The 27,785-nt window shown below is 41.1% G+C and overlaps 2 protein-coding genes across 3 annotated transcripts; one reads left to right on the top strand and one right to left on the bottom strand.

Annotated features, from left to right (window-relative positions):
- On the top strand, positions 1-5,547 carry LOC135426804 (putative fatty acyl-CoA reductase CG5065). Its single transcript, XM_064680098.1, has 10 exons — positions 1-519; positions 2,784-2,900; positions 2,967-3,071; positions 3,136-3,279; positions 3,342-3,476; positions 3,532-3,652; positions 3,713-4,012; positions 4,081-4,213; positions 4,337-4,594; positions 4,664-5,547. The coding sequence occupies exons 1-10, from the start codon at positions 1-3 to the stop codon at positions 4,809-4,811; spliced, it is 1,980 nt and encodes a 659-aa protein (XP_064536168.1). The 3' UTR covers positions 4,812-5,547.
- Positions 5,548-8,654: 3,107 nt separating this feature from the next.
- Positions 8,655-26,171, bottom strand: Alk (Anaplastic lymphoma kinase). Of its 2 annotated transcripts, none has more exons than XM_064680096.1 (9): positions 25,904-26,171; positions 16,873-18,122; positions 16,061-16,757; positions 15,509-16,001; positions 15,256-15,443; positions 14,168-14,345; positions 13,063-14,096; positions 12,793-13,000; positions 8,655-12,725 (listed from the first exon to the last, which is right to left on the bottom strand). In XM_064680096.1, the coding sequence occupies exons 2-9, from the start codon at positions 17,719-17,721 to the stop codon at positions 11,009-11,011; spliced, it is 5,364 nt and encodes a 1,787-aa protein (XP_064536166.1). In that variant the 5' UTR covers positions 17,722-18,122; positions 25,904-26,171; the 3' UTR covers positions 8,655-11,008. The 2 variants fall into 2 exon arrangements, with proteins under 2 accessions (XP_064536166.1, XP_064536167.1); XM_064680097.1 differs by lacking the exon at positions 25,904-26,171 and adding an exon at positions 23,024-23,175.
- Positions 26,172-27,785: the final 1,614 nt, after the last annotated feature.

Consider the following 27,785-nt stretch of genomic DNA (forward strand, 5'->3'; position numbering starts at 1 on the left):
ATGTCACACGCCGTCGCCAACAAAACAGAAACGGAAAACTGCATCAGCAGCAGCAGCAGCAGCAACAACAACAGCAACAGCCTCAAACAGACGCCACAGCCCGCACAGCAGCAACCGCACAGCAGCAGCACCAGCAGCAACAGCAACAGCAGCAGCAGCAATTGCCTCAAGAACAGCAACATCAACAGCGATGCGGCGTTCTCATTGCTGAACGGCACCCACTCGTCGCATCAGCCGCGCAGCAATGGACTTACTGCTGCGGCGCACGCAGCTGTCAGCTATGCCAGCGCCGGCAGCGGAAGTGGCGCGGGCAGTGCCGGTAGCGGAAGTGGTGCGGCCGCAGTTGGCCACAATGCGGCGCTGCTCGGCGGCGCGCCGGCCACAGCGTTGCCCAGCAATGGCGGCCTGCAGTCACCGTACGAGAGCTACAGAGTCGATGATACCAGTTATGTGCCCATCGGACAGTTCTATGCTGGACGGAGTGTATTCATTACGGGCGGGACCGGTTTTATGGGCAAGGTAAGATATCGATTATTCGACTCATTATTCCAAAAAGCCTTGTTAATGGTGGACAAAAGAATTCGAGTTGTTACCTAAAGCGAATAGTCGAGTGTTTGTTTAGGAGCAGCACAAGAATTAAGGTCGTTTTAGTTATGCTATAAGCAAGTTATCGATTAATCGATTGGAAGGGTGCGTGACGGAAATCCCGAAAAGCCGTGTCTGATTTAGCATTTGTGTTGATTAAGTAAACAATCGAACAATCGATTTTAACAACATTTTGAATAGAGATGAGCACGTGTCATGTCAGATTTCAGATTAGATTTGCAAGGTGAATATCAAGTTCTCAATTCTAATGTTTAGTCCATGCCATTTCGTAGCTTTACGGTTCAACTTTGCCCTTTAGCTGCAATACCATTTAAAATACTAACTAAAGCTTTGGCTCAACCTTTTACCAGCCAAATATTCGGCTGTTGCTAGGCTTTAGCAAGTTTTATTGCCTACTTTATTGGGCAGCACGCAGCACGCATCACGCATACGCCACGTGCGCTGCATGCAATTGTTATTCGCATAATTTGCATCATGGAGTGTTGAACTCTATGGCCCCGGCCACGCCTGCCAGCCACACACACACGAACCAAATGAGGTTACTCTATTCGTCGGAACTTACTAAGCTATATGCAAATCGACAATCAACAACTGGGTGTGTGTGCCCCAATAGATATCGAGTGTTTAAAGCGCTTTCCAGCATTGACATCTCAGCCAGAGTGTCTGGTGTTGACTCATCGTCCTGGCATGTCTATGTCACATGATTTGCACTAGAGATGGGCGGGGGCGTATTTGCGACCATGGCATATAACATATAAAAAAATATTTGTTTTACGACGAACAGCTTTTTGTATATTGTGTTTAGTCATTTTATTTAAGTGCGTCACTTTTATTTGGTTTTGCTTTATATAAATGATAGTTTCTTTCAATTATTTGTAACGATAGTTCGAGTCAGGGATGAGCTCGGCTGCGATAGTCAGTTAATCAGGCCAATATTTAACTTAACTGTCTCTTGGACTTGGGTCTTTTCAGGCACTGGCCTGCACGTAAATGAATTTCAAGGCACGTGCACATCTCTAGCTTGCTTAAAAACACACACACACACACACACTTACACACACGTCACATCAGCTCTAATTGTTCATCAAGTGTATGTGTGTGTGCATACAACTTGGACTCTGCCTCTAGACTCCTTACATATCCTTCGGCTGTTGTGCCAATTTCAGCCATTGTTTTGCATATGTGTGCGTGTGTGTGTGTGCGCGTTGCATGCCTCCTGCCTGCGCCATTATGACATGTAATCGCTGGCGCCGGCGCCGCTCAGACTCTGCCACTCAATTGCACAGTGTGACAAACGCTATTTGTTTTGCGTGTACTATACCCACTTTTGCCATTTACTGGGGAGTAGCATTCATCGATTTTGTAATCTAGTTGCCAGGCACTGTAACTTAAATGTCACAACCTGCTACCTGCGCGTCACAGCAGACCCTCCCCCTTCACAGCCCATGTTGTTGTCACTATAATTGTGTGCTTGTAGTTCCCATACAATTTTCACTTGGTTATTTTGGGCGTGTCAGGCTGCGTGCACTTCCAGTCAATGTCCTTCAACAATACTAGTGAATGGCCATTGATAACACTCGATTCGGCGTTTAACCATTCATTTGATGTTATTTGACTGCTCACTGGCCCGCCACTTGAACTGCTGCCCCCTCCCAAGTAAAAGAGGGCGGTCTGATTGGCTGGCCGTAATTATAGTTTTTGGGCTAATGGATGCGTCTTGTTTGTAAAGGGGTTAGCTCGCCAAGAGACTAACTGAAATTGATTAATCAAAAGTTAAGTGCGCCAGCCTTTTCGAGCTGTCCAGTTAGCAAACATTAGCCAGCCAAAGTGATTTTCAACATAATAAAATGCAGCAGGTTTTATAAAAACAGATTCCAACCTTTTGCGTGAAATATAGAATATATGGAACCCCTTACTTACATCATAGAAGCTTACTTTCCTTTAATGATGCACCGTTTGAGATGTGCATTGTTCACAAAGAGCTTACAAAGGAATTTTAGCTTGAACTTTCCCCACCGAATTTTTGATTTCCATTTCCAACAAGGATAAGGGTAGATTTTCTGAAAATTGTGAACTAGATTTTAAAAGAATTCAGCTTCGTAGCTCTTATGGCTTGGGCTATGGGTTGATCTTAGTGCATTTAATTTATTTAGTAATAATTAATATTTACTTTCCAGGTGCTCGTTGAGAAACTGTTACGTTCATGTCCGGACATAAGAAACATATATCTGCTGATACGACCGAAACGCGGCCAGGAAGTTTCGGCGCGCCTCACGGAACTCCTAAATGCGCCGGTAATGCATAGCTTTTCAAAATATCAAATCAGCTCTTTAACTAACCAATCTTCTTCTAATTGACAGCTTTTCGAATCACTGCGTCGCGAGAAGCCGAAGGAATTAAGCAAAGTCATACCCATATCCGGCGATATAACATCCGAGGAGCTGGGCATCTCAGAGAGTGATCAGGTGCGTACGGTCTAATGCAAGTTATAGAACTTGATACTAACCATAACTTTCTCTCTTTATACAGACCCTACTTTGTCGCAACGTTTCCGTTGTATTTCATTCAGCTGCCACTGTGAAATTCGATGAGAAGCTCAAATTATCAGTCACAATCAATATGCTGGGCACTAAACGGCTGGTCGAGCTCTGTCATCGCATGATGTCCCTAGACGTGAGTACCCCGCCTTGTTGAACTTTTCGCAATTACCCCTCACCAATGCACATCTATTATAGGCACTTATTCATGTATCCACTGCCTATTGCAATTGCGATAGAACCGACGTATCAGAGGTTATCTATGCACCACCCTATAATCCCGATGATATCATCTCATTAATCAACTGGCTTCCGGAGGATATACTTGATCAGGTATTATCACTGGAATAACAGTTATACATATTTTTATTAACTGATATTTTCTAAGCTGACACCGCGCCTCATTGGCAAGCGCCCAAATACGTACACATTTACAAAAGCCTTAGCGGAGCATATGTTACTTAAAGAGGCTGGAAATCTGCCCGTTGCCATTGTGAGGCCCTCGATTGGTATGTCTGTCATAGAAGATAATATTCTATAGTTAAATATACGTATTTATATCTATTTAGTGACTGCCAGCCTGAATGAGCCCTTTGCCGGTTGGGTGGATAACTTCAATGGGCCAACGGGTCTAGTCTCGGCGCTGGCCAAGGGCCTCTTCCGCACAATGATGTGCGAAAAGAACTATGTGGCCGATATGGTACCTGTTGATATTGTGATTAATTTAATGATTGCCGCTGCCTGGCGCACAGCGACGCGTAAATCCAATAATTTACTCATATACAATTGCTGTACCGGTCAACGTAATCCCATCATATGGTCTGAGTTTGTCAAATATGCCATGTCCAGTGTGCGCAAACATCCCTTGGGTAGGTTTTTTTTGCAAATAGATCAACATGGAAATTTATTTAATATTTTACTCTTAAATGCCTTATAGAGGGTTGTCTGTGGTATCCAACTGGGGACCTGCGCATGAATCGTCCCATGAACACGCTGAATTGTGTATTAAAACATTTTCTACCAGCCCACATACTGGATGCAGTGGCGCGCATAATGGGCAAGAAGCCATTGTAAGTATATAATGCTGGGAAAGCAAACAACTATCAAGCAGGGGCTTTCCCACAGGCAGCCATTAGCTAAGCAGCTGATACCAATGCAGGCATTTTAAACAGCTCTTCTTCTTCACTTTTCAGTGTTGTCAACGTACAAAACAAAATTGCCAAAGCTGTAGAATGCTTAGAATATTTTGCCACGCGTCAATGGCGTTTTAAGGACGACAATGTGAATGGTCTGCTGCATACGCTCAGTCCCAAGGATCGTGAGATTTTTGTATTTGATGTGCGCAACATTAACTGGGATAAATATGTGGAGCGCTATGTTTTGGGCTTCAGGGAATTTTTGTTCAAACAGCGGCCCGAATCGCTGCCCGCAAGCAGAAAGCGTATGGTCAGGTTAGTGTTAAAAATTAATGTTATTTTAAAATTTATTAATTAACTTTGGCATATATCAATCTTTTGTAGATTGTACTATCTGCATCAGCTAATAAAAGTGGTCGCCGTGCTGCTCACCTGGCGCTTTCTGATGTCACGTTCAAAGCGATTAAATGATTTGTGGAGCGCATTTCTGGAAAACGTGCTCAAAATCGCGCGTTTAATACCATTTTTGTAATAATCTGGCACAGCTGATGGCCGGAGACAACAACAACAACAACAGCATAAATCTTGTCTGGTGATGTTCTTCTTTGCAATTTCTAAATGCCTTAAACATGGCGTACATTTTAGAGGTTTTTAGCAAATAATTATAATCATATTTTTATATATGTTAAATGAGTAAACGAAAACCAACCACAAACAATGCATCGGGTTAATAAAATGGCATTTGCGCGCAACCAAAAAAACAACAAAAAACAAAAACAAACAAATGCAGATTCAGATGCAAGTGCAGGTGCAGGTGCAGGTGGAATGGCAGCCCACACACAGGTGTGTCCACTGTCCGCTATCCGCTGTCAGGAGTGATGCAATTGTGCAATTTTTGAGATATATTTAAATGCCTCTCTCCAGGGTGTCGGTTCTCTCGTTGGCGAGTTAAAGACGTAATTTTTGTAAATTTTGTGCAGTCAACTAAGTAAAAGTAAAGCTAATATAATACAAATTAAATGAAAGGTATACATAATATATACAAATAAAATATTCCACCTTCGCGAACACAAAAACAAACACTTGGCATGACGATAAATTCGTATTAAATTAATAATGAATATATGCCTAGGCATATGGCAAAACAAATCTATGTCAAAGATAATGAAGCAATTTGCAGTAATTAGTAATTCCGAATACTTTTGCAACAAAACAAAGAAAACAAAACTATTTAACAAATTGAATAAAAAAAAAAAACAAAAATCAAACGATTAGTGAGAAAACAAATGAAAAAAAAAACTATAAAAATGGCTTGTTATTGCTTTAAATTACATAAACGTAACGTAAACTATGCTAATTAATTAATTATAAATATTATTACTAGTTTTAACATTTTTACAATTATAATTAAGTTTTCAATTTATATATTACAAAAACCCACAAAACAAAAACAGAATTATATACAAAAAAAAAAAAAAACAAACAATTGAAAAACAAAACATGCAGTTTATAAATATACAAAATTCAATTTATGTATATGTACTATATTATGAAAAATATGGCGAAAATGAAACAAAACAAAACAATAAATAATTAAACGAAAAATATATTTATATAAACATCAAACATAATTTCTTAGCATTTGCAGCCTACAAATTAAGCGTAATCAGCCTAAAAACAAAAAGAAAAAGCAAAGTGAAGTTAATAAACAACAAAATTATATATACAAATACATATATATATATATATATATATATATATATAAATATACATATACACATGTATATATATGTATATATATATAAATAGCTGATCGAAGTTTTTGACATGAGATTGTATACACAATTAGCGAAACGTCATTATTAAATTTATATTATAAATTAAATTTTAAAAAACTAACAAAGCGAAGTTAAAATTGAAACACAGAGAAACATATAGTAAGAACATTCCATCCAATTAGTATCAAAAACAGGGGCATCCATAACTCTAGTAGATCTATTCAGTTTCCGCTTCTCATTAGCTCAAACTAAACCAAATTGTTGTCCGAGCTATGAATTGGGTAAAAAGAAACCAAGCTCATAAGTTTGGGGTCTAGCTCTATACAAAGACAATTCGTGCAATTAATTATGTTTATCTTACGCCTAGAATTTATTAAATTTTATTTTAAACAATTATAAATACGTTTTGTAAATTGGAGCGCATTAATAAAAAAAAAGAAAGCAACAACAACAAGAACACTTCCAATATAATGAATAAACTTTAATTTGTCTTATTGCTAAAATATCTTTGCTGATTGAAGTTAAATCGAAACGTTTTTGACATTTAGAAAACTCGACTTATTCCTCTTTTTTTGTATAACAGTTATATAAACTAGAGCCTAGAGAAAATATAAACTAAAACTATAACAAAAAATACGAGAAAAAAATCTATACAACCAATTGTAAAACGCTATTTAACGGATTTAGTTCTTATTGGCATGCAAATAATTCAATTTAGTAATTTTTCATTAGAGACGAAGATGCAGAAAACTGAAGAAAAAACTAAAGAAAAAATATATAAAAAATAAAAAACCTTAAGGAAATTGTAAAAAAAAATACTGGATTTTTTTCAATGGGTTCGGCTGATATGAAAACACGGCTCAATTTTTTTTTGTACACATGAATTCTCATTTATTATTATATATTTTTTTCACAATTCATGCGCTTACACGCTACCATCTTTAAAATTGTCTTTTACGTTGGCTTTCGTGATTTCTCAATATACTTATATATGCCATATGCCATTTTTTAATTTAATTATTTTTTTTTTTTTTTTTTAGCTTTGTTGCTTGTGAGATGTTGTGATTATGGAGTTAAAAGAGCAATGTCATTTAATTCTCAGCATAGACAAAACCAGGACAAACTAATAATGTTCCATACAAAAAATGCCATTACTTATGCTCATACATATATTGAAATTCGGTTTGTGTTCAATTAAATTGCACACAAACTTGTTCACAGGGGCTTGATATTGAGACATGTAGAATATTTGAGAAAAGGTGGTTACCATTTGTTTTTTCCTTTTTTTTTTTTTTAAATATTTTTCGTATTTACTATGCAGTGAAAATTGCGAAAATCATAAATAGTTTTCATAAAAATTAAGCACATATTGTATATTTAAAGAGTTCTTTTTGTTTAGCTTATGGTTTTTAAAGAAATATTTTATAAGTTTAATGTCCTTCGTTCGATAGATTTCAGTTGAAAATTTTTGTTTCAGCAAAACCTTTTTTTCTTATATGTATTTATGCATTTTTTATTTTATGTGCTTTGCCTTCGAATTGTGTATTTTTAGTAAACACTAAATGGACTTTTTGCTGTGCCGTTTATTTTGCATATGTTTAATACTCAATTTTCAATTTGTCTCCCTCAAGCGCCCCATTATCCACGCATTTAATAATTTTCATAATTTCCATAATATTATTTATTATTAGCACACACTTTTTCACTAACTGCCTCACGATCTAAACTCACATTTTTGCGTACAAAATGTTTTTTCTAGTCTTTACGTTTCTGTTTTCTTCTTCAACAATATCATCTTTATATTTTTTTATTATGTTTTGTTTCTGTTTTGTTTTGTTTTAAATGTAACAAAATAAATATTACCATTTAAATGAAAACCTTCAATTTTACTTTATTATATTTAATATTTATATAGCTAGAGCTAGTTTACGCCTGTACCTTTTTATTTATTTGTTATACTTTGCATTCAACTGGATTTTTTCCACTTTCCTTCCTTTTCCTTTGTTTTAACTTTTAAGTATATAAAAAATACTATTTATTGTTTTTTATATACTTATATCAATTTTTTAATTTCCGCTTAAATAATTCGCACTGTTATAGTATTTGTTTTTGTATATTTGTTTTCATAAATTTCGTTGCGACATATTATTGTTGAGCAATGAAGTGTACCAAAAAACTACTGATATTTGGTTGGCGGCATATACGCTGAAAATCATAGATATCAAGATCAAGAACTACTCTCGATATATACTTTATGTAAATATGTTCTCTGGCCAGGGCAGCAGTGGATGGTCTGCAATTGAAGGAAACTATTTAAAGAAAGATTATGAACTGCGCGCCAACATTAACAATGGTATGGTATTTGGTATTTGCGATAAATATGTATGTATGTAACTCTTGTCAGGTTTTGGACTTAGGTACACAAGGTAGAATCATCAGGGTACAATGTGGACACACAGAGGCCAACTGAAGGAACCTATGGAGGAGCTTCAAATGATGATCGTGATTACTATATGCAATTTCGACCCATCCACTACAACCATACATAATACAAGTGAAATAATCATACAAGTTACTGAACTCTGTATTCCGCTTACATTTAACGCATATTTTCTTTTTGTTTGTTTCTTTTTTTTTTGGTAGGTATGTATTTGTATTTGGGGTATTTTCAGAGACGCCCTTACATGCCTCGGCACAACCATAATAGATACACATATATAAGTAAGTACATATAGTATAAATGTTACTCCATGACATACGTAAATATGCAATGTATTTAGTTTCTCAATCGCAAAGAACCGAATGCAAATCAATTTGTTGCGATCCACATTTGAGCAAAAAGTAAGTTTTAAGTTAAGTTCTAAATTGTTAGCGGTGAATGTTGACATATATTTGAAGCATATTTTCGTTTCTTTTCATTTTGTGATTTAATGTGATGCATATTTATTTTTAAGTTCTTTTTTTTAACTTTTCATTTTTGTTTGTACACATCCTTGTTGATGTTTTACCTATGCATTTGAATGTAATTTACATACTCGAATATTATGTATTCTGTTTTGCGTATTCAGCATTAATTTATTTGTTTTGTCGTACATATATATACATATATGTATGTATATATAGTTAGATACATTATGTTTATATATGCATATTTATATATATATTAGTATATATGTATTTATATAAATGTATGCGCATATAACTGTAGACTTGTACATAAGCAAAACATACACATACATATTATCGTTATCATTTTGTTTATTTGGGTTTGTGTTCTTAGATGTCATATCCATATACATAAGTATATACCTATATGCCGGCGTTAACACACACTGAATATGCTTACATTTAATATACATACGTACATATACATCATATAAATTAAATTTTTCGTTAATATATATTTACTAAGCCTGGCGCACAAATTAGCCCATTTTAGCTCAATGTTTTTCTTTTTCTTCTTGTGTATTGTATAATTTATCAAGTTTTTGTTTTTGGATTTTTAATGCATACATTTATTGTTAAATATAAATATGTATGCCTTTTCATTTTGGTTTTCTTTTTGTTTTTTGTATATTTTATGCCATGTGTATATATATTTTTATAAAAATTATATAATTTAAAGCTTGTTTGTTACGTCTGAACTAAATGTAAAAATTTGAATAACCACCTCTCGACCTTCGACCTTTGAATGCATTGCAATTTAACACATGCAAAAACAACGTTTTTTTGTTTTTGTTCTTTTTTTATTCCTTAATTATTTAAACAAATGCGAGTTGCACAATTGAAGCAGCCGCTGCTTGCTTTCGGTTGGTCAACGCAAAAATTGAAAAAAAAAAAAAAATATTTTACAAATATGTTCTTGCACTCACTAATATACAAATTTCATTAACCATTTTATGTTGTTTTTAAAATTAAATATGGCGCCCAACAAAAATGTTTAAACTAAATTTAAAACACGTTTTTGTTTTTGTTTTCGTAATTGGTTAACGCTAATTTTTGTTTTTCAAACATACAACTGAATTTTCATAAAAATCACCCTGTAAATTGTAGTTTTTACTTTTTGTTTCTTTTTATAATCTTTATATATGTATATATATTTTACATGCTAAATTTAGCTTAGATATAAAATACGTAAGTTCATATGCTACGACGGAAGCTTTTATTTACAGGTCAATACGAAAACAAAAGTAAAAAAATAAACAGCAAAAAAGGGTACTAAAAAATATATATTAAAAATATGCTCGCTGTTTGAATATAGACTACATTGCATTACAAAATATAAATTAGGAAAATAACTAAAATAAATCAATAAATGACTATGCGTTGGTATGTTTTATTGTTGTCTGTTGGACACACATCGACTACATGGTTTATACGTATAAAATATAAGCAAATTTGTTGTTTAGGAATATTGTTTAGCATTTCAGTCAGCAGCTTAAGTAATAAAATAATATTCAATTATAAAAAATTGCGGCAAACTCAAGATATTTAAATACATCAAATATACGTATATACAACCTCTTGCAATTGGCAAACTAATGGCTTACAAAAACTAAACTAAACTAAACTAAAACTAAAACTAATTTTCAACTAATTTTCATTATTATTTCTTTTCTTGTTTCTCATATATGTAATTATGTGTGAGTTCTTTGACGCATACAAATTTTTAATTATAAATTACAATACAATTTTTGTGAACTTCTCACTCGATTTGTTTTTTTTTTTTTCTGTTTGTTTTTGCCATAAATGTGCATAATGCGTTTTAGCTCTCAAACAAAATGTGACTGGGCCGGGGCCCTAAACAAGACATATCCGTATTCACAAGCTGCGATAAATTATCGATAACTTCGGCTTTCGGCAAGCTTTGAGCCTGCAGCCGTGCGACACCCTGTAGCGGTAAACTCACACACACAGTCACCCTGTGCTTAACTTTTTCTGCTATGCTGCTCTAACAACTGATTTCGGAATGATTGTTGTTGTCCTTGTAACGCTCCGCATAGCCTTGTATGGTGAAGGGTGAGTCATTTGCATTGGCTCCGCCCGTCGATGTCTCTCCATTGATAATCGCTCCATTGCCAGCGGGCAGGCTGCCATTTAGTTTGCTGCACTCCCGCTCCTGTTCGCCCTTCAGCTGCACCTGTACATTGGCATAGGACTGCTTGGCGCTGCCATTGGCGGCAACACCTAAAGCACCGGCAGCACCACCAGCGGGACCAGTACCACCATTGTGTGCACCACCGTTGGCCAGGCTCTTGGTCAAAGCCGCCGGATCTAGCGTGATGCCGTCCAGTTGTGAGGCAAACGACAGCGGCGGTTGTATGGTCGTCGGCGTCGGCTGCGGTGTATCCAAGCTAATCAACTTTGCTTCATCGCTGTGCGTGGGCGAGCGTAGTATGGGCGTGGCCGTGGCAGAGGCAGCCATGGATGCGACGGCTGCAGCCGCTTGTAGATTGCGTTGCGAATCGCCGCTGGCCATCGTCGTGATCGCGCCGGCGCTGAGCAGCGGCTGATCGCTCTTCGAATTGGGTAGTATGAAGGAGGTTTCCCAGCAATCGCTGCCGCCGCCGTTAAGCGCAGCGGCGCCCTCCAGTTGTTCCGGCATTGAGGGTGGCTTGGGTGCGGCGGGCGAGGTGACAGCTGGCGGCGTGCAGGTGTTTTGCTGGCGCTGAGCAGTGGGTGCATAGGAGCCACCAACACCACCGGGTGCATGCGGCATGCCGTTGCCAGGCAGCGGCACCAGATAGTCCGGCACAGCTAGGCAAAACTCGTCGCCATTTGGCGGCCGTATAACAGTTTCATCACGCTCGGAGGCCGTCGGACCCAGTATATTGGGTAGCGGTGCATTCATAATGCTTGCATCCTGTGTGCAGGCGGTTAGGTGCTCCAACAGACTGGTGAAAGTGGGACGATCCTCGGGCGTGGGATTCCAGCAGTCGGCCATTATCTTGTAAATGGACACGGGACATTCGGTGGGCGAGCCAAGACGTCCACCGCGCACCACCAGCTCCATGACCTGTGTATTATGCTGGCCGGGATATGGCGAACGGCCTAAGCTGAACACCTCCCACAACAGTATGCCAAAGGACCAGACATCCGTTTTCGATGTGAATATGCCATCGAGGAAAGCCTCCGGCGGCATCCATTTGATGGGCAGCATAGCCTTTCCGCCTTTGCGATAGTAATCGGATCGGTATATATCCCGGGACATGCCAAAGTCAGCTATTTTCACCACCCGACCCGGACCCTTGCTGCTCAGCAGACAGTTGCGAGCGGCAATGTCGCGATGAATGAACCGCTTGCTCTCCATGTACCGACAGCCCTTGGCCACATCCAGGGCGCAGAATAACAGATCCTTCATGGTCAACAGCGAGGGTCGTTCGGGCGTGTTGCGATTCTCACGCAAAAACTTTTGCAGATCACCACCGGCGAGCAGCTCTAGGACAATATAGTAGGGCTGACGATCGAAGCAGACGCCGATTAGATGCACCATATTCGGATGATTGAACTTGGCCATAATTGCAGCTTCCTTCAGGAAATCCTCCTCCTTCTCACGCTTGGGATCCTCACGCAGTGTCTTCACAGCCACTGGCATTTCCACAGCATCGCCATCGCGATGGCGATATAGCGCCAGGTAGACCTCACCAAAGGCGCCCTTGCCCAAAGCACTATGGTAAGATGGGAGAAAGAGTGAAAGTTAGCCAGGTGGTTGCCAGGAATCTGGAGCATACTCACTTGACCAGCTGTAGGCTCTCGCGTGCCACCTGCGGCAGACTGTTGACATCTATGTGACCATTCAGAATGCCATCGCAGCCATAGTTAGGATTAAAATTGTTCAGATTGGAGTCGTCAATGTTGTGGCGCAGGCGACTTAGCTGCAGATCCTGTTCGACGAGCATTTTGTGGCGCATCTTGGCCTGCTTCTTGCGCTGGTAACGATTGTCTGCATGGAACGGAAGAAGATTAAATGAAACGAACTGTTGAAGGGCAGGGGCGCCAACTTACATAGCATAAATATGAGCGCAGCTATGCAGATGAAGAGCACGGCCAGGGAGATCATTAGTATGGAGACCAGATACTGGAAGGAAGACTTGCCGGCTTCCTCCTGTCGCTCACAGGCTGTGTTGTTGTCCCGCTTCAGGCTCCAGCCATCCGGACAGATGCATCGCACCTTGGACCTAAACTCATCCAGGGCCACGCAGCGATAGTCGCATCCGCAACCCTCAATGGCTGGAATAATGATAATGGCACCTGAACCGCTGCTGGCGCCCGCATATATCTCGCTGGCATCCCTGAGGCTGCGACTGTTGCTAATGTAAGAGCTGCCACCTTCGCCGTTCGACTCGTTCAGGTAAACATCACCGCCTGCGTAGCCGCCTCCGCCGCCACCGGTGTTGCAGCCACCGCCGCCGCCACCAAAGCCACCTTGGCCATGTCTATGAACCGTGGTGCCATTGTCTGCCAGCTCCACGTAGCAGGAGTGACCGCCGCGTCCGCCTTGTAGGAGCGCAGCGCCATAGGTGGGACTCAACGCCTGATCCTCTTTGGCGCGCCAGCCGCCGCCGGGTCCGGCGGTTTTCTTGTTTAGCTGCTCACCGTGGATCTGACCACTTTCAGGCGCCTGCAATGGCTTGGCCTTCTGGCCATGCTGAAAGTCCTCATCTATGTATTGGCCAATGCCTAGGCCGCCGCCACCGCCGGCAACCAGCAGCGGGACCGCCTCGTTTTTGGCTTGGTTGAGCAGAAAGACAAAGGAGCCACCGCCACCGCCACCAGCGCCATTCTCAATGTAAATGTTCTTTACCATGTCCTGCTTGGAGCGAAAACTGTATTGTCCCAGGTCCAGATCATGCTCCGTGCCGCAGCCCGCCTCCTTGTGCACTCCCATGGACTTAATGCAGGCATTTTCGCCCTGCTGGCCAACTAGGAAATAGAGCTCCTCGTTTTTGAGCAGTTCCAGCACAGCGACGGCCACAGAACCACGCGAACTGCCCACGCCTCCAGAACCCAGACCACCACTGGCACCCTTGGCAATGATGCTGCAATGCAACCAATCAGAGAGGAAGTTGAGTTGAGGAACTGGAGCTTGGGTAAGAATAAATAAACTTACGTGTAGTGACCCTCGTTGGGCACCTTCCATTTTTGCATGCCTTTGTAGGTGCTCTGATCCTCCACAACGTGGACTTCGCGGAGCACATGGCTCTGATTCTGCTCCTTGTAGGCGCTTTCGCATTGCGTTTGCGTTGGTCCTATCATGCCTCTTGTGTCGCAAGTTGTCAATTCTAGATCTGTAATGGTGGTAGATATAAAATATAAGATTAGGTTTCTTTAAAAAAAGTCGGAAGTGCCCGACTAGGAGTTGAATCTAGCGCCGAGACGACGTTACAAGAATTGGGTCATCCATCTATATATGTACTAGCGGGTATTGCCCGGCCTTGCGCGTGCAACGTCTTGTGCTAAAAAATTTAGGTTTCACCTTTCCACTAAGTACACGTCCATGGAAAGTTTAAATCTATCCATCTTGATCTTCAACTATGTTTAAATATATGTTTTATGTGCATCAAATAGAGAACCAACTGTTGAAATCAACAATTACCGCCCATGTTAGTCTTGCGGTGAGAATCTTGAAGCTGAAGAATAAACTTTCGTTTATTAACCTTTGAGCCACCCAAGAACGTATTAAATAAATTCTAACAAAGATCTAAGAAAATGATTTTAAGCCCGATCGGAAGGTAAGTAAAAACTTTCATACAACCGTTTTTGGCTAATTAACCACTGTTTTGGGTGGAATTTCCCAAATCGCTGAACACGTATTCATTAATTGCTTATGTAGAGCTTTTAAAATAAGTTTTAAGCAATCGGACCAAACTTAAAACTTTGTTGAATCGCATTACTCAATCAATTTTTCATATAGATCCTTGGAAATTCATTTGAGCGCGAAACGTCACCCACGAAATGTCTGACCCCCATTTCCACCAAGGAGAAATACATTTTTTGAAAAGTGTTAAACACCCCTCAAATGAATTTGAACGAAGATCTTTGAAAATGAGTTTAAGGCCGATTGAATGGTAAACAAAAAAGTTTCATACTAACGTTTTTCGGGATTTTTCCCTTCCTTCCCTTTTACAAATTTTTTAAGACATTTTGGTGGGGTCAGGGTACAAGATTCATATACATAAACATAGATCTCTCACTTACAGTTGGTATGGTCAAAGTCGTGATGTGTCGGGCTCTTGAGATTTTGTCTAACGTCCCAATAATTGTATCCGTTAAGATGCTCCTCGGGTATGTTGAGGCCAAAGCATTCGGGGCTCAGAGAAAAGTCGTCGACAGCCACATCCGAAAAGATGCGCATGCCCATGCGCGCCTCAAAATTCAAGTAGTATCTGTGAAGACATATCTCAGGTTTAATGGGGGACTTTCAGTGGGCTAATGAGTATGTTTTGCCTACTTGGACGTAATGTTGGGCAGCACGTATTCGGCGCGCAGCCAGTCGCTGCCCTGGTTCCTGGTGCTCCACCAGAGCGTGGTGGTTATATTCTCCTTCTCCTTCATTTCGACAACGGATAGATTAATGCTGCCTGGATTCTTGCCGAACTGATGGATGTAGAAACGCACCACGCACGAGTTACGATAGGGCGAGTCGGGATTACCATGCACAGAGGGCGGCGGATTGAAGTTCTTGCTGAGCATGATGGCATTGCTGGCAAATCCAATAGTCGAGCTCTTTTCGGTGTTGTTGATGTGCTGGTTCATGTTGACGAGCATATAATAGCCCCCAGTGGTGTTCAGCAGATGCTGTTGTGTGTGATCGCCATCGGGTCCAGTGTCGTGAGTGGGCGAGGAGCCAGTGTGTCGCGACCAAATCAATGTGGTTCTGCCAGAGTCGCGCCAGCCGCACCAGTCATCCTCAAAGTCACAGCGACCGCCATAGGGTATCTTGTCTGGAGGAGATAACAGCATGAACTATTGAGCTAAAGATATATGATCTGTGGAAACATACCGCATGACTGAAGCTCATCTTCGGCATCGTCGCAGTCGCGCGTGATGTCGCAAATCCGTGGCAGGGGTATACAAACGGGCACTTTGTTCATCATGCACTTGACCTGTGAGGTGCTGCACTTCTCCGACTTGGTGCCCTCCGGAAAACAATTGACCATGCGCAGATTATCAAGTGCCACATGCGCCTTCTGGCCCTGCTTCAGCTCGGGCACAATCTCGAATACGATGCGAAAATCACGTGAGATACGTCCGAGGCGAAATATTTTGTGCGTCCACGAGCGAAAATTGTCACCCTGTATTTCGGCCGGCACCCAGCTGCTCTCCTGCGGATGCAACGGCTCCACGACCACACGCGACAGACCATGACTCATGTCGCTCTGATGCATGTAAACCTCCAGATAGCACTTCTCCAAAGTGGTGCTAAACGACGGCGAGGTCAGATTCAGCTGCTTTGTGGTGGGCTGCACCCGGGCATACAAAAAGTGACCATTGGCATCGTCTATGCTATCCGCTACGGGTCCAGGCAACAGACCCGTCATATTCTTCTTGGCCAGCTCTGTGCCGCTGAGCACCTGAAAACCATCGGACAGATTCTCTGTCCAAATCCAGGCGCAGGACGTCTCAAAGTTGCATTTAACGCCCAGCAAATCTTCGATTTCCGTAGAGGGCGTTGATTCCGTGTGTGGTGAATAGGTGTTCTACATAAGGTGGCGCATGAGCAGAGAAAAAAATGTTTAGCAGGAATTAGGCAAAAAGTGAAAACGACTGAGTTTCCAATCGAGCGCTGAATGGACTCCTCTACCCACTACTCACCGGCTTTGGCGCTGTGTCCCGAATGCGCTCCTTGATTTGTTGTATGGGATCAATTTGATCCACATCGGCATCGGTGTCGCCCTCCATGTTGCCATGGGTTACACCACCGGCCGGTTCGTCCGCCTGGTTAAAGCTCTTCTTCAGCTTGAGCAGCTCGCTGATGGAATTCTTGCGCGGGTACGTACGTATCGGCTGGCTATCCAAGCCCGCGTAGAGTGGCGGAAATCTTGTGGAATATGGCCCCGTTGCCGGACCAGCTGTCATGGCCGCCGCACCAGTGGGCTGACGCAGTCGCTCGCCGTACCGATCTGCGGAACCGATGCCGCCCAGGCCATCGATCTTGCCAATGGAGGAGGTGGCCGAGTAGGAGGCATAGCCGGCGCTGCTACCGGAGATACCGCCGCCGGGTCCGCCAACCGATGGCTTCATCAGCTCCTTGCGCAGCGACTCAATACCGCGCTGCCCGTTGCCGCGCTCGGGGCGTGGCGCACCGCCTGCGCCCACGTTCGACAGATTAAGGCGGCGACGTGTATCGCGCCGGCTGCCCGGGGGTGGTCGTGAACCAAAAGTGCCCGCGCTCGCCTCACCCTCGTAGTCGTCATAGACATGGACGGGCTGTGCCAGGCCCGGTAGCGTGGGCAGCGGCAACGGCTGCGGCTGCTCGTGCAGGCGCCCATTCCGCAGCTGCTTGCCCGGACCCTGATAGTTGTAGTTGTTGTAGTTGTTGCTTTGGTGCTGCGACATGGGCAGCGAGTTGAAGGTGTGATTCAGCAGCGGACGCTGCGCCCATACCGGCCCGCTTAGCAGCACCAGCACCAGGCTGAGCAGCAGCACCAGTGGGCGTGGCATGCTGTACAGCTGACGCTGTTTAAGCGTGCAAATGTGTGTGCGAGTGTGCTGCGTGTATTTGTGTGTGAATACTTGTGACAATTTATGAGTGCTTTTGCTTTTTGGCTATGCGCAGCAGCTGCCGCTAACCTTTAAGTGGTACCACTGGCTGCCGCTTTAACTCTTATGGCACTTGGGCAATGTCTTTGCTGACCGCTGGGCGGGCACTCGAATCGCGCATTTAAAGTTCTTCAGATGCAGGCAGCACATTGCTCGCTATTATGTGTATGTGTATGTGAGTGTGTATGCGGGCGTGTGGGCGTGTGTTTATGTGCGTGTGCTAATGTGCGTGTGGGAGTGTGCGTGTGTGCTTTGCTTTGTTAGCTTTGCTGTTGTTGTGGTTCGGCAACTTGAGCGACAATCTGTAAATGAGAGTAAGAGCAACGAATATGCAAATTAAAAACGGCTCATGACTTTTGACTTTTAGCACGTGCCACAGATACCGTTACATATGCCCACGTTCTGACATTTTCATATTGTTAACCCTTTAACATCCTGTTTCCATTACCTGTCACCTACGCGAAACGAAGTGGTTGCATCGGGTAGCAACGACTGCGCATATACACTCGGCTTCCAGCTTGAAGATGAGCTTAACATCGGCCTTGATTATTGGTGTTCGTTACTCTAAGGCGGTGACTATTAAACTTTAAGTAGATAATATTCATAGTGACATAGAATGGTTGGTTCTTTTCAAAATATATTTCTCATCAGAATTTATTTTTATAAAGTAGCAAATAGTTTCTAATATGTAAAAAGAAATTTGCTGAAAAGTATAAATTATTTTCTAAAAAATAATAATTCATATACCCTATAGAAGTGTGCGAATAGAGCATAAACATCCAATTGAAATACTACAAATCGCCCACAGCATACAGCCCACAGTCAATGCAGCTGGTGCAATCACGTAAACCCTCTCCGAGGCCTGAGGGGCTGTGTGCATCAAATAACATCAAATATCCAGAAACTGTCAGCTGCCAAATGCTAAATGCACTTTGAGCCCAGCCGCCAGGCATTGAACAATTTTCGCACAATAGAACACGAAAAATGCAATAAAGGCCCGGCTAGTAAGCGAAAAGGGCTGCTTGCTACCCATCTCATGGTCAAAGTCTCACAATGAGGACAACAAATACAAAAATAAAATAAAAATCGATGCTGGAATTCAGTTTGTTTGACGTTTGCCGAGTGCCGAGTGCAGCTTGCAATTTGTCTCAAACAAGCACACAAGCTGCCTGCATTGTTAATGGAGTCTAAAACTAACCGAAAATGGGTCAATGATAAAGCTCTTAAGTGCTCCTACCTTCTGGGGGAAAGACTTCTTGGAACTGAAACAAGCCTTGCACATGAGTGCACAATCAAATTTTTCGTAATATATATAATATATCTCTCTTATTTGGCTAGCACCAAAAAAGTTACTGACTTTTGTGGTTTGCTTTTCAACTAATTTATATTATTGAAAAAGTTTTTGCTTCACATAAGCACATTTCTTAAAATAGAACACAACTGTGGTCTAGCAAAGAACGTGTGTCAAAAGTTCCGAGAACGTTTTTTAATACATGTTAATTGCAAAATTAAAATGATGCGAACCCCACAGAAAATTATATTGTTTTAAATGTCATTACATCTAAAATATGTTATATTACAAAAAAACGCATTGAGGCAGAAAATAAATATGAAATGTTTTATGGCTGTATAAAATTGCAAAATACCTTAAAATTCTGGGAATAATTCCTGAAGCCATTGAACCGGTTAATAAATATTTGTTAAAGTGCAATTTTCTCAGAGGTTATTTTCATTATGTGTGCGAAAAATTAATTTGACAGGCATGATTCGAGTGATATGAACAATCTATCATATATATAGTTATTCTTGTTTTAATATGCCTCTTGAATTTGTATATCTCTATGTGCCACATACATTTTTATACAGATGTTTTCCGTGATTGATTTTGTAAATTATAAATTTGTTTCGGGTAAATTTTTTGGGAATATTTGAAATCCGCATATTTCTGTAAATATTCAAGTACTTATTTATCTTTGTTGTAGCTGCTAACAGAAATACATATAATTGCCGTTGCGGCATGGATATATAATCGCAATAATTGATCTGGAAAAACAAATTCAATTTTTAGGGATTTGAACTATTCAGCTAGTTCTATATTTGTACTATTTAGGTAGACTTAGCTACTCGCTGCAAATACTACACACATTTTCTGGGGCGTCGTATAATTTCACTTTTAACATTTTACTTTGGCCATGTACACACACACACTCACACACACACAAAGACACACATAGGCAGCTACTCATACATATATAACGCCATTTTCGTTTTTTCTTGGGTTTCTTGGCGGCCTGTGCAGCTGTGGGGGAGGGAGGGTGGTGGGCTAAGATATAGGCAGAAGTGCATTTGTTGTATTTGGAATTGAAATTTTTCTTTTAGCCATTTTCGTGTTGCCTGTATATAGAACTTGTAGCCACATGTTGTTGTTGTTGCTGCTGTCGTTCGTCCAATGGCAATCGTTGCTTTTGGCGAGGCAAACAGCAAAAGAGACAAAATAAAACATTACATGCGAGAAAGTTGGGAAATTTGTTTGTAGCTGCCGAAAATCTGCAAGAAAATACAGCGAATTTCACTCGCTATGCGTGAAAGTGTGTATAACTCTCTCGCTCTCCCTGTCGTTCTCTCTCGCTTTAGCGAACTAACTCACTATCTCTCTCTCACACTTGCTCTCTCTCTCTCTCTGCGAGTGTGTGTAACTTCATAGTACGCTAAGTATGCTATAAAAAATGGCTGCCGCAGTTGTACAACCAGCAGCAAAACGAAAACAACAACAAAACAGATTTGTAAATACACACAAAACTTGCAATCACACACAAACACACATGTTTAGTAGAAGTAAGGCGAAATGTGCCAAAAGCAGCGAGTTGAGCCTTCAGACTCGGTGCCACGGCGCGTATACGCAATCCCGCAGCGCAGCGAGTGCAAAACGGAAACGCAATTGAAGCTGAAAGTTGTGCGAGCAGAAGCTGAGCCAAGCGCAGTAAAATGAGCTGCCAGGACCAAAGTTTTCTAGAGCTAACTAGCCAAAGCAGCATGTCAGCCAGCTGGAGCTGGAGTGGGCGAGGGAGTGTATGGGGAGTGGGCGTGCAATTGGGAGTGGGATAGACAGGCGGAACGGGTTCAAAATACGCACAAGTGCACATGAGCTGGGGACATCTCGCTGTCGCTGCTCCCGTCAAGTGGAACAGGAGATCATCAACCAGGCCACAGGAACTGCAGCAATATGTCAATTTTATTTATATCTTTTTGTGTATGCATGCATACGTATGTGTGTGTGTGGTCGGATGGTAAAGTTTTCCGCACGCGCCTCCCTAGTTAGTTGGCAGCGTCAGTTTATCTGAAGCGGCCACTTGGCGCTGATTCTAAGGAAAGCTCACTCGAGCGCATATTGCAAAGCTGCTGCTGATGCTGCAACTACAGCGATTTTCCGACTTGATTAAAACGGACGGTGAGAAGTTTGCGCTGTAATTATATTTGTTTTTAGGTTTTCAGTTTTAATTAACTACAGTCGAAATCTAATAGAATAGACAGCAGTTGATTAAAAATAACTCTACATACAGAACATGTTAGTACACCAGCAAATATAATGCGGTTTTGACCAAAGCATTGTTGAATTCTTTAAATAGTTTTCGGGATTATCATAAGCTGAACCAAATACGTATTCAATATTATTATTTAAAAAGCTTGGAAATTGAGTTTGATTGAAGTTTCCTACAATTTTCCAGCCAGGTGGCGCAACAGAGTGAATCTCGTTTTAAATATATCATTAACTTGAAGATAAAATCAAGTTTATATAAAACTAAGCCCGCTTATCATCTCCTACACTGGGGAGCTTGCTGCTCTAAGCAGAATTTTAAGGATAACTAGGTCATACACAGATAGAATAATAAAACCTCTAAGATAACATGCCTAAAATAAAACTTTTTCCTCTGAGTAGGCTCCACCATCAAATCGATTTGCCAGCTTAACCTAGCATAAATCCTATACTATTAAGATTTAATGCAAGATCAGAAACAAAAGTTTGTCAGGCTTGTGCATTTCTTATAAAACTAAAAACAGAAATGACATTTAGAATTTAGTTTCAATGTTAATTGGAGACCAACAACCTGATTAATCCATCAGCTGTATAATTTACATTAACGGAAAATTTGAACAAATTTCAATGCCCATAATCGCTATTCCAAAAACAATTTCTCATAGTTATGTGCATTAAATGCATGTAAGTTCTACAATGTTATCGGAAAAGCATATTGGGGTTTTCCAGGAATTATATGCAATTAATAATGCATGTCATGGCTGCATCAACAAGCTGCAGGAAAAATATTGGCAATTAGTGAAAATTCCCAGAAATCAAAAATTACCAGATCCTTTCATTAAGACTGTTTGGCCTAGAGCTAATGACATTGAATATAAATAGCTTACATGTCATGAGCTCATTAATTAGTCATTTGATTTAGTTTATTTGTTATAAACATAATATTGGCAAAATGTTGACTGGCCTATTAGAAGCACATAAATGTTGATACAATATAAATACGCAATGTAATTATTTTTATTTTATTTGTATTAAAAGCAAACAAAAAAGGTTGCAAAAAAATCTGCGAGCTTAGAAATTGATGAGTGTGTGTGTGTGAGTGAGCGTATTTTGCAGATACACACACAGCGGTAACAACAACTGCGACGAGTTGAAGCTGCGTCAACGCCGCAAATGTTGCGCTGCTGCCGCAGCTACTGTTGGTGGTGTCTCCTGTAGGGCTCCAAGGCTCTGGACCATCACCAGCCCCAACGCGAAACGCAGCGCACAGCTATGTCGGCGTCGGCTGCTGTGCGCAGGATATACACACACAGACGCACACACACGCACACACACACACACACACACACACACAAGCACACGTCAAGAGGAACGTTCGCTACTAATGGCGCAGACAAATTGTTTTGCGTATCTCACAGATACATAGATACAGAGGCGCACAAAAGATACTACACATAAAAACACACCATATACCATACACCACACACACACACACTCCCACAACACAACGCGCACACACACCAGCAAAGTAATGAATTTTTCTCTGCTACAGCTCGCAAAAATTTCTTACATTTTCTAATTTAAAGGATTTTCAATTGAGTTTTCTTTTGCAACTTTTTCCACCTGCCAAATTTGTATATTTCTAAGCCCAAATATCATTTCAATTACCATAACGCGCCAGATTAGCAGATACTGATTGCTTTTTTATCCGATATCTAAACTAATTTTATTCCCGAGGACGAGAAACACTTTAACACACATTTGCGTTTTGTCACTTTTTCTTTTTTCCACTTTTTTTTTCACTAAAATTTTCTATGCTCTTACAGCGGAAAAAAATTTTTTCTTTTCTTATTTTTTTTTAGCTACTGCTGCTGCTCTTGATGTTGTTGTTGTTGCAGTTGTTGTAGATGCGGTGTATCCGTATCTGTTGGATACTTGCGCGCACGACGCTCGGCAAACGATGACTGAAATTGGGAAATTCTCGTGCGGAGCTGCCCAGCTTCAAAGCAGCATCCAGCGGCAGACGACGGCCAGCGACACGAACAGCGTCTGGCGTCTCGGCTCATGGCTCTCGACACAGCATCGCAGCGTCGGGGCGCAGGTTAAACGAATATCCTGCGCTGAAATCGAGCTGTGTGCAGGATACACAGACAGACGTTTGCCTACTCGCTGTTAAAGGACTCTCGCTGTAAAAGTTATGGCGGCAAAAGCTGTTGCTGTTTGCTCTGCATGGCGGAGGCGCCGCGTGGGGTGCGACGTGATACTGGCTCAGTGGCGCGCTCTGTCGGTCGGCGTTTGGGAAATTAATGCAAACTGCTGGAAATTTAATTTAGCTGCATGGCAAATGGCAACAGTGCCATTGGCGGCAGTGGGCGTTTGGCTGTGGGCATGGCCATGCGTCAGCTTAGCCTGCATTACGTTTCCTTTTTCAATTTGCGCCTGCAACGCGCCTCAAGTGCAAGTGGGCCCAAAGGCCCGCTGGCCCGCTGGCCCGTCTTGCCTTGTGCCACAGCCACAGCCACAGACAAAGATATAGATATGGATGCTCATGGCTGTCTCAGACTTAATGGTGGTAACGTATTGGATTCAGTTGTGTCCTCGCCGCCACTTGCGTCTGCTGCTACTGCTCCTCCTGCTGCTGCTTCTGCTGCTGCCTGGGCGCGTGCGTCTGTAATTTCATCTAATCAGTTGCTCGGATGCGGCATAAATGCATTTATCATGCTACCAAGTCGCGCGCATGGATAATCTGTGGCCTAGCAACTGGTTGACGCTTGTTTTTCTTGTTATTGCCAAACAGCTCAACAGCTGCAGCATCCTGTTGCTGTTCATTGGATTTGATTGATTTACCAATAAATCGAGTTGTCCCCCAGCAAGTAATTGGATATTGCATACAATTCTATTGACAGCTAATCGCCAGCTAGTTGTTATATATTAGTTAAAGGTCAATTCTATTTAAAAACTATCGTCCCCTCATTATGAAATAGTCAAGACATAGATATGGCATCCCAATGTGTGTAAATAGCACAGCTTATACAATTTTCTGCAGAAGTGAGGGGAGTTATTCAAAAGAAAGAAATAGTTCATGTGTCTAGCTCTTTTAAGCTCTGACATATGATCAAAGAAAAGTATTGCGATATTAACTTCGATCGATTTCATGGAAACGGGAAAATTTATTGATGATACGATTTAAAACAATCTTTAGGTGGAGCTCGTGAATAATTTCAAGTATCCAGTTCTTATGATCTCTGAGAGTGACGCGTTCATACATATGAACGGGCGGACAGGCAGGCATTACTTGGCTATTGTACTAGGCAGGAATATATATTCCTTTTGCAGAAAATCAATACAAAGAATATACAAATTATAAAAAACCAATAATCATAATAATGATAATAATAACCATAAAAATAATAATAATAATAACAGGAAAGGTTAATAGTAAGTAATCAGACTTCTTAATAATGAATCTTAAATGTAAGTTTAGTTAGCCTTATCTTAGTTAAATGGGCTGCCCAACAGATAGTTCCAGATCATTCAGAGACCAATAGGAACATTGTGACATGTTGGAGTTGGAGGACCTGTCGGCAGGTAGACTTAAACAAAGAAGTAAGTTCATCAAATGTCTCCTTCGCAAAAGTACTGTGCTGTTCCAGTCCACTAAACAATAACAAAAACTAACCCGAAAGTTACATATCAATCAACATCAACCTTTTACAACGGACACTATAAAGTCTCAAAGGTCAAAAGTTGTTGCAATTCAGTTTATTAAAATGCTTGGCATGCTTTCGTATTTATCTGCTCAAAATAATAAAATCTCCTATTGCCAATTGCCACAATTTTAGAACAACAACAACAAAAACAAGTTAAATAATCCATTTGGGCACGCATCATTAATAAGTTGATCCACATACCGACACAAGCAGACATTAGCAATCATTCGAGGTTCCAACAGAAGCACATTTCTTGTTGCTTTTAATAGAAAATCCTCCGCCCAATACAAGCACTTTTGAGTGGCACGGCAATAAATCAAAATGCAAAAAACATCAACTCGAACGATCGCGGCAAACGGAAGTCACAGATAGTATATATACAGGCAGATATGTAGGCTTGTATTTATATAGAATCAACTATATACTGAGAACATATCTATACATGAATATATACTATATTTAGCGAGTGTCGCAGACAAGAAAAGCGGCGACAATAACAACAACAACAACAAGAAGTCGCGACGTCAAAGACCGATCGCAAGGAAAATTCGCTTGTTCTTGCCGATATTTTGCTTTATTTTGGTTTTCTTCACGAAAAACTGCGCCCGTAAACGGGGCCGTAAAATGTTTAGAGCTGCGCAAATTGTAAATATGTGAATTGCACATAAAAGCGTCACTAGTTGGACGACGTCTTTGTTTTTAGTGCGTGTATCTTATGGATACACAGCATTTGGCAGCTAAGCGGCTGCAGTTGCCGACAAAAATAACACGCTTTATTTATAAAACACAAAATTGCATGGAATGGGGAAGAGTGTGGGTGGGGGGGTATGAAACTCACAGCGGCATACGACGCGTGCCAGCGTGCAACACGCGCCCTTCAATCCGTTTCCGTCTACGGCAAATCTCTTAATATATCTGTATCTGTAGCTGTAGCCGTAAATGTATCTGTATCAGTGGCTGACGCAGCTTGCACTTTCAATTCAATTATAGTCACTTAAATCCGCGCACGTAGCTCAAATAAAAATAAGCATTTATTTATTATATTTATATTTATTTATATTTTTTTTATATCTTGCGACAGCGCCGCGGCGACAACTGAGAGACGCGACCGTCGACTGGCAACTGAGGAGCCGAGCACATCGAGATCGACCCAAGACGACCAGACAAATCCCAATCGTTGGATTTTCTGCTGCTGCTGTTGTTGCTGCTGTTTTTCTGTAATTTTTCTCAGATTTTTCTCACGGCCGCTCGCCGCCGCTCAGCGCCGCTCGCCAGCATCCTTGTCTGTTGTTGTTGTTGTTGTTGTTTTTGTTGTAGCCGCTTGTCACTTAACCCTCAACCCTGCTGCGTCTCGCTATGCCTTCAGTTTGTTTGTTTGTTTTCACTGGCGTCGCGTCAAGTGGATTCAACGCAATTGACTTGTGAGCGTCTGCACGCACACAATCATACACAGCGGGTGTGCACCAATGCCACAATATCCTGGCCGCACTTTTCTACCTGCTCGCAGAGTCTATCATCGAAAATTCATGGCATTCCTGTGCCTCCGATCAGAGCATGCCCCATAAGATTTATACTATGCTGCAACTGTTGCTGATTGTTGCAGCCCCGGAGTTATTTTTAGTCTTGCCTGCGACAATATTTCTTGTGGTAGCTGCGAATGTAATTAATGAGCTGCTGCCGCAAAGGCGACAACTGCACTCCTCACCCTGCTTCATCTTCAACTTCATATCCATCGCCGCTCAAGCGGAAGTGTGCCTCAGCTGAATATTGACGGCAATTACAGTGGACACTATGCTGTTTTTGGTGCATACAAAGCCAGAGGTAGAGCAACAAGAAAGTAGGATTATTCTCGAAGTGCCAAAGATAATATGTAAGTGTATTGCAGAAATCAGTTCAGCAATATGTTTGGATACTTGGCCATTCATTAAGAAAAATGAATTAACAAAAGATTGTGTCCATAAAGTAAATATAACATTTGTCCGCTTTCAAGAAGTTTTTGCTCATAGTGAAGCTTGTTTGCGGGCGATTGTTCATATGGGAGCTATATGATATAGTGTTTGGATCTAAAAAAGATTTTGTTTATATGCTAGCAGAGTAATTAAACGCTCGTTTTTTAATATATATGATTTCTGACGAGCAGCTACTATGGCAGCTAAATGATATTACCTTCAACCCGCTCTTAAAATCTAATCTCTTTAAGTTAAGGAATGCCATCTGTCACTGCTAAAAGGCAAATACAGTTTGTCCAAAATTTATAAATTACTGCACAATTCTGGCGATATTTAACTTAGATACTAAGCGCATTATGGAGTATTCTGAGCCCTGATATTGGTAGGACCGACAGACGGTCATGGCTAGATCGACTGATGCTGATAAAGAATATATACATACGTTATGGGGTCGGAGATGCTTTCTTCCACCTGTTACATACGCTCTTACTTATTTTACAATTTTTATAATTAATAAGCAGAATACAACAAGGCTTGAACACCAAACAATTGAGCAGGCTGCCTGCATATAACAATTCAAGTACCGGCGAACTTTGCAATCGACTCTAGAAAACGATTTGCCCACGTTCAAGGCATTAACCTGTTGAGGATTGCTAGCGAATTCGTAAAGATCAGAAATGACAGGGTGCATACCAAAATTCCTTTCCCGTGAGTTAATTTTATAAATAATTAATTCTTTTTTATATTTGTTTTGCTTATTAAGAGAAACTA

This window comes from Drosophila montana, unplaced genomic scaffold, assembly GCF_035044405.1.
Source record: "Drosophila montana isolate Dmon_TW-CO22-7 unplaced genomic scaffold, ASM3504440v1 contig_2081_1, whole genome shotgun sequence".
In the NCBI taxonomy this organism is placed as follows: domain Eukaryota; kingdom Metazoa; phylum Arthropoda; class Insecta; order Diptera; family Drosophilidae; genus Drosophila; species Drosophila montana.

Coding starts and splice junctions, on each gene's coding strand:
- LOC135426804 (XM_064680098.1), top strand. CDS start 1: ATGTCACACGCCGTCGCCAACAAAACAGAAACGGAAAACTGCATCAGC. Junction 520..2,783: donor GGACCGGTTTTATGGGCAAG/GTAAGATATCGA, acceptor TTTACTTTCCAG/GTGCTCGTTGAGAAACTGTT. Junction 2,901..2,966: donor CGGAACTCCTAAATGCGCCG/GTAATGCATAGC, acceptor TCTAATTGACAG/CTTTTCGAATCACTGCGTCG.
- Alk (XM_064680096.1), bottom strand. CDS start 17,721: ATGCCACGCCCACTGGTGCTGCTGCTCAGCCTGGTGCTGGTGCTGCTA. Junction 13,001..13,062: donor TGCGCTCATATTTATGCTAT/GTAAGTTGGCGC, acceptor CGTTCCATGCAG/ACAATCGTTACCAGCGCAAG. Junction 12,726..12,792: donor GAGAGCCTACAGCTGGTCAA/GTGAGTATGCTC, acceptor ATCTTACCATAG/TGCTTTGGGCAAGGGCGCCT.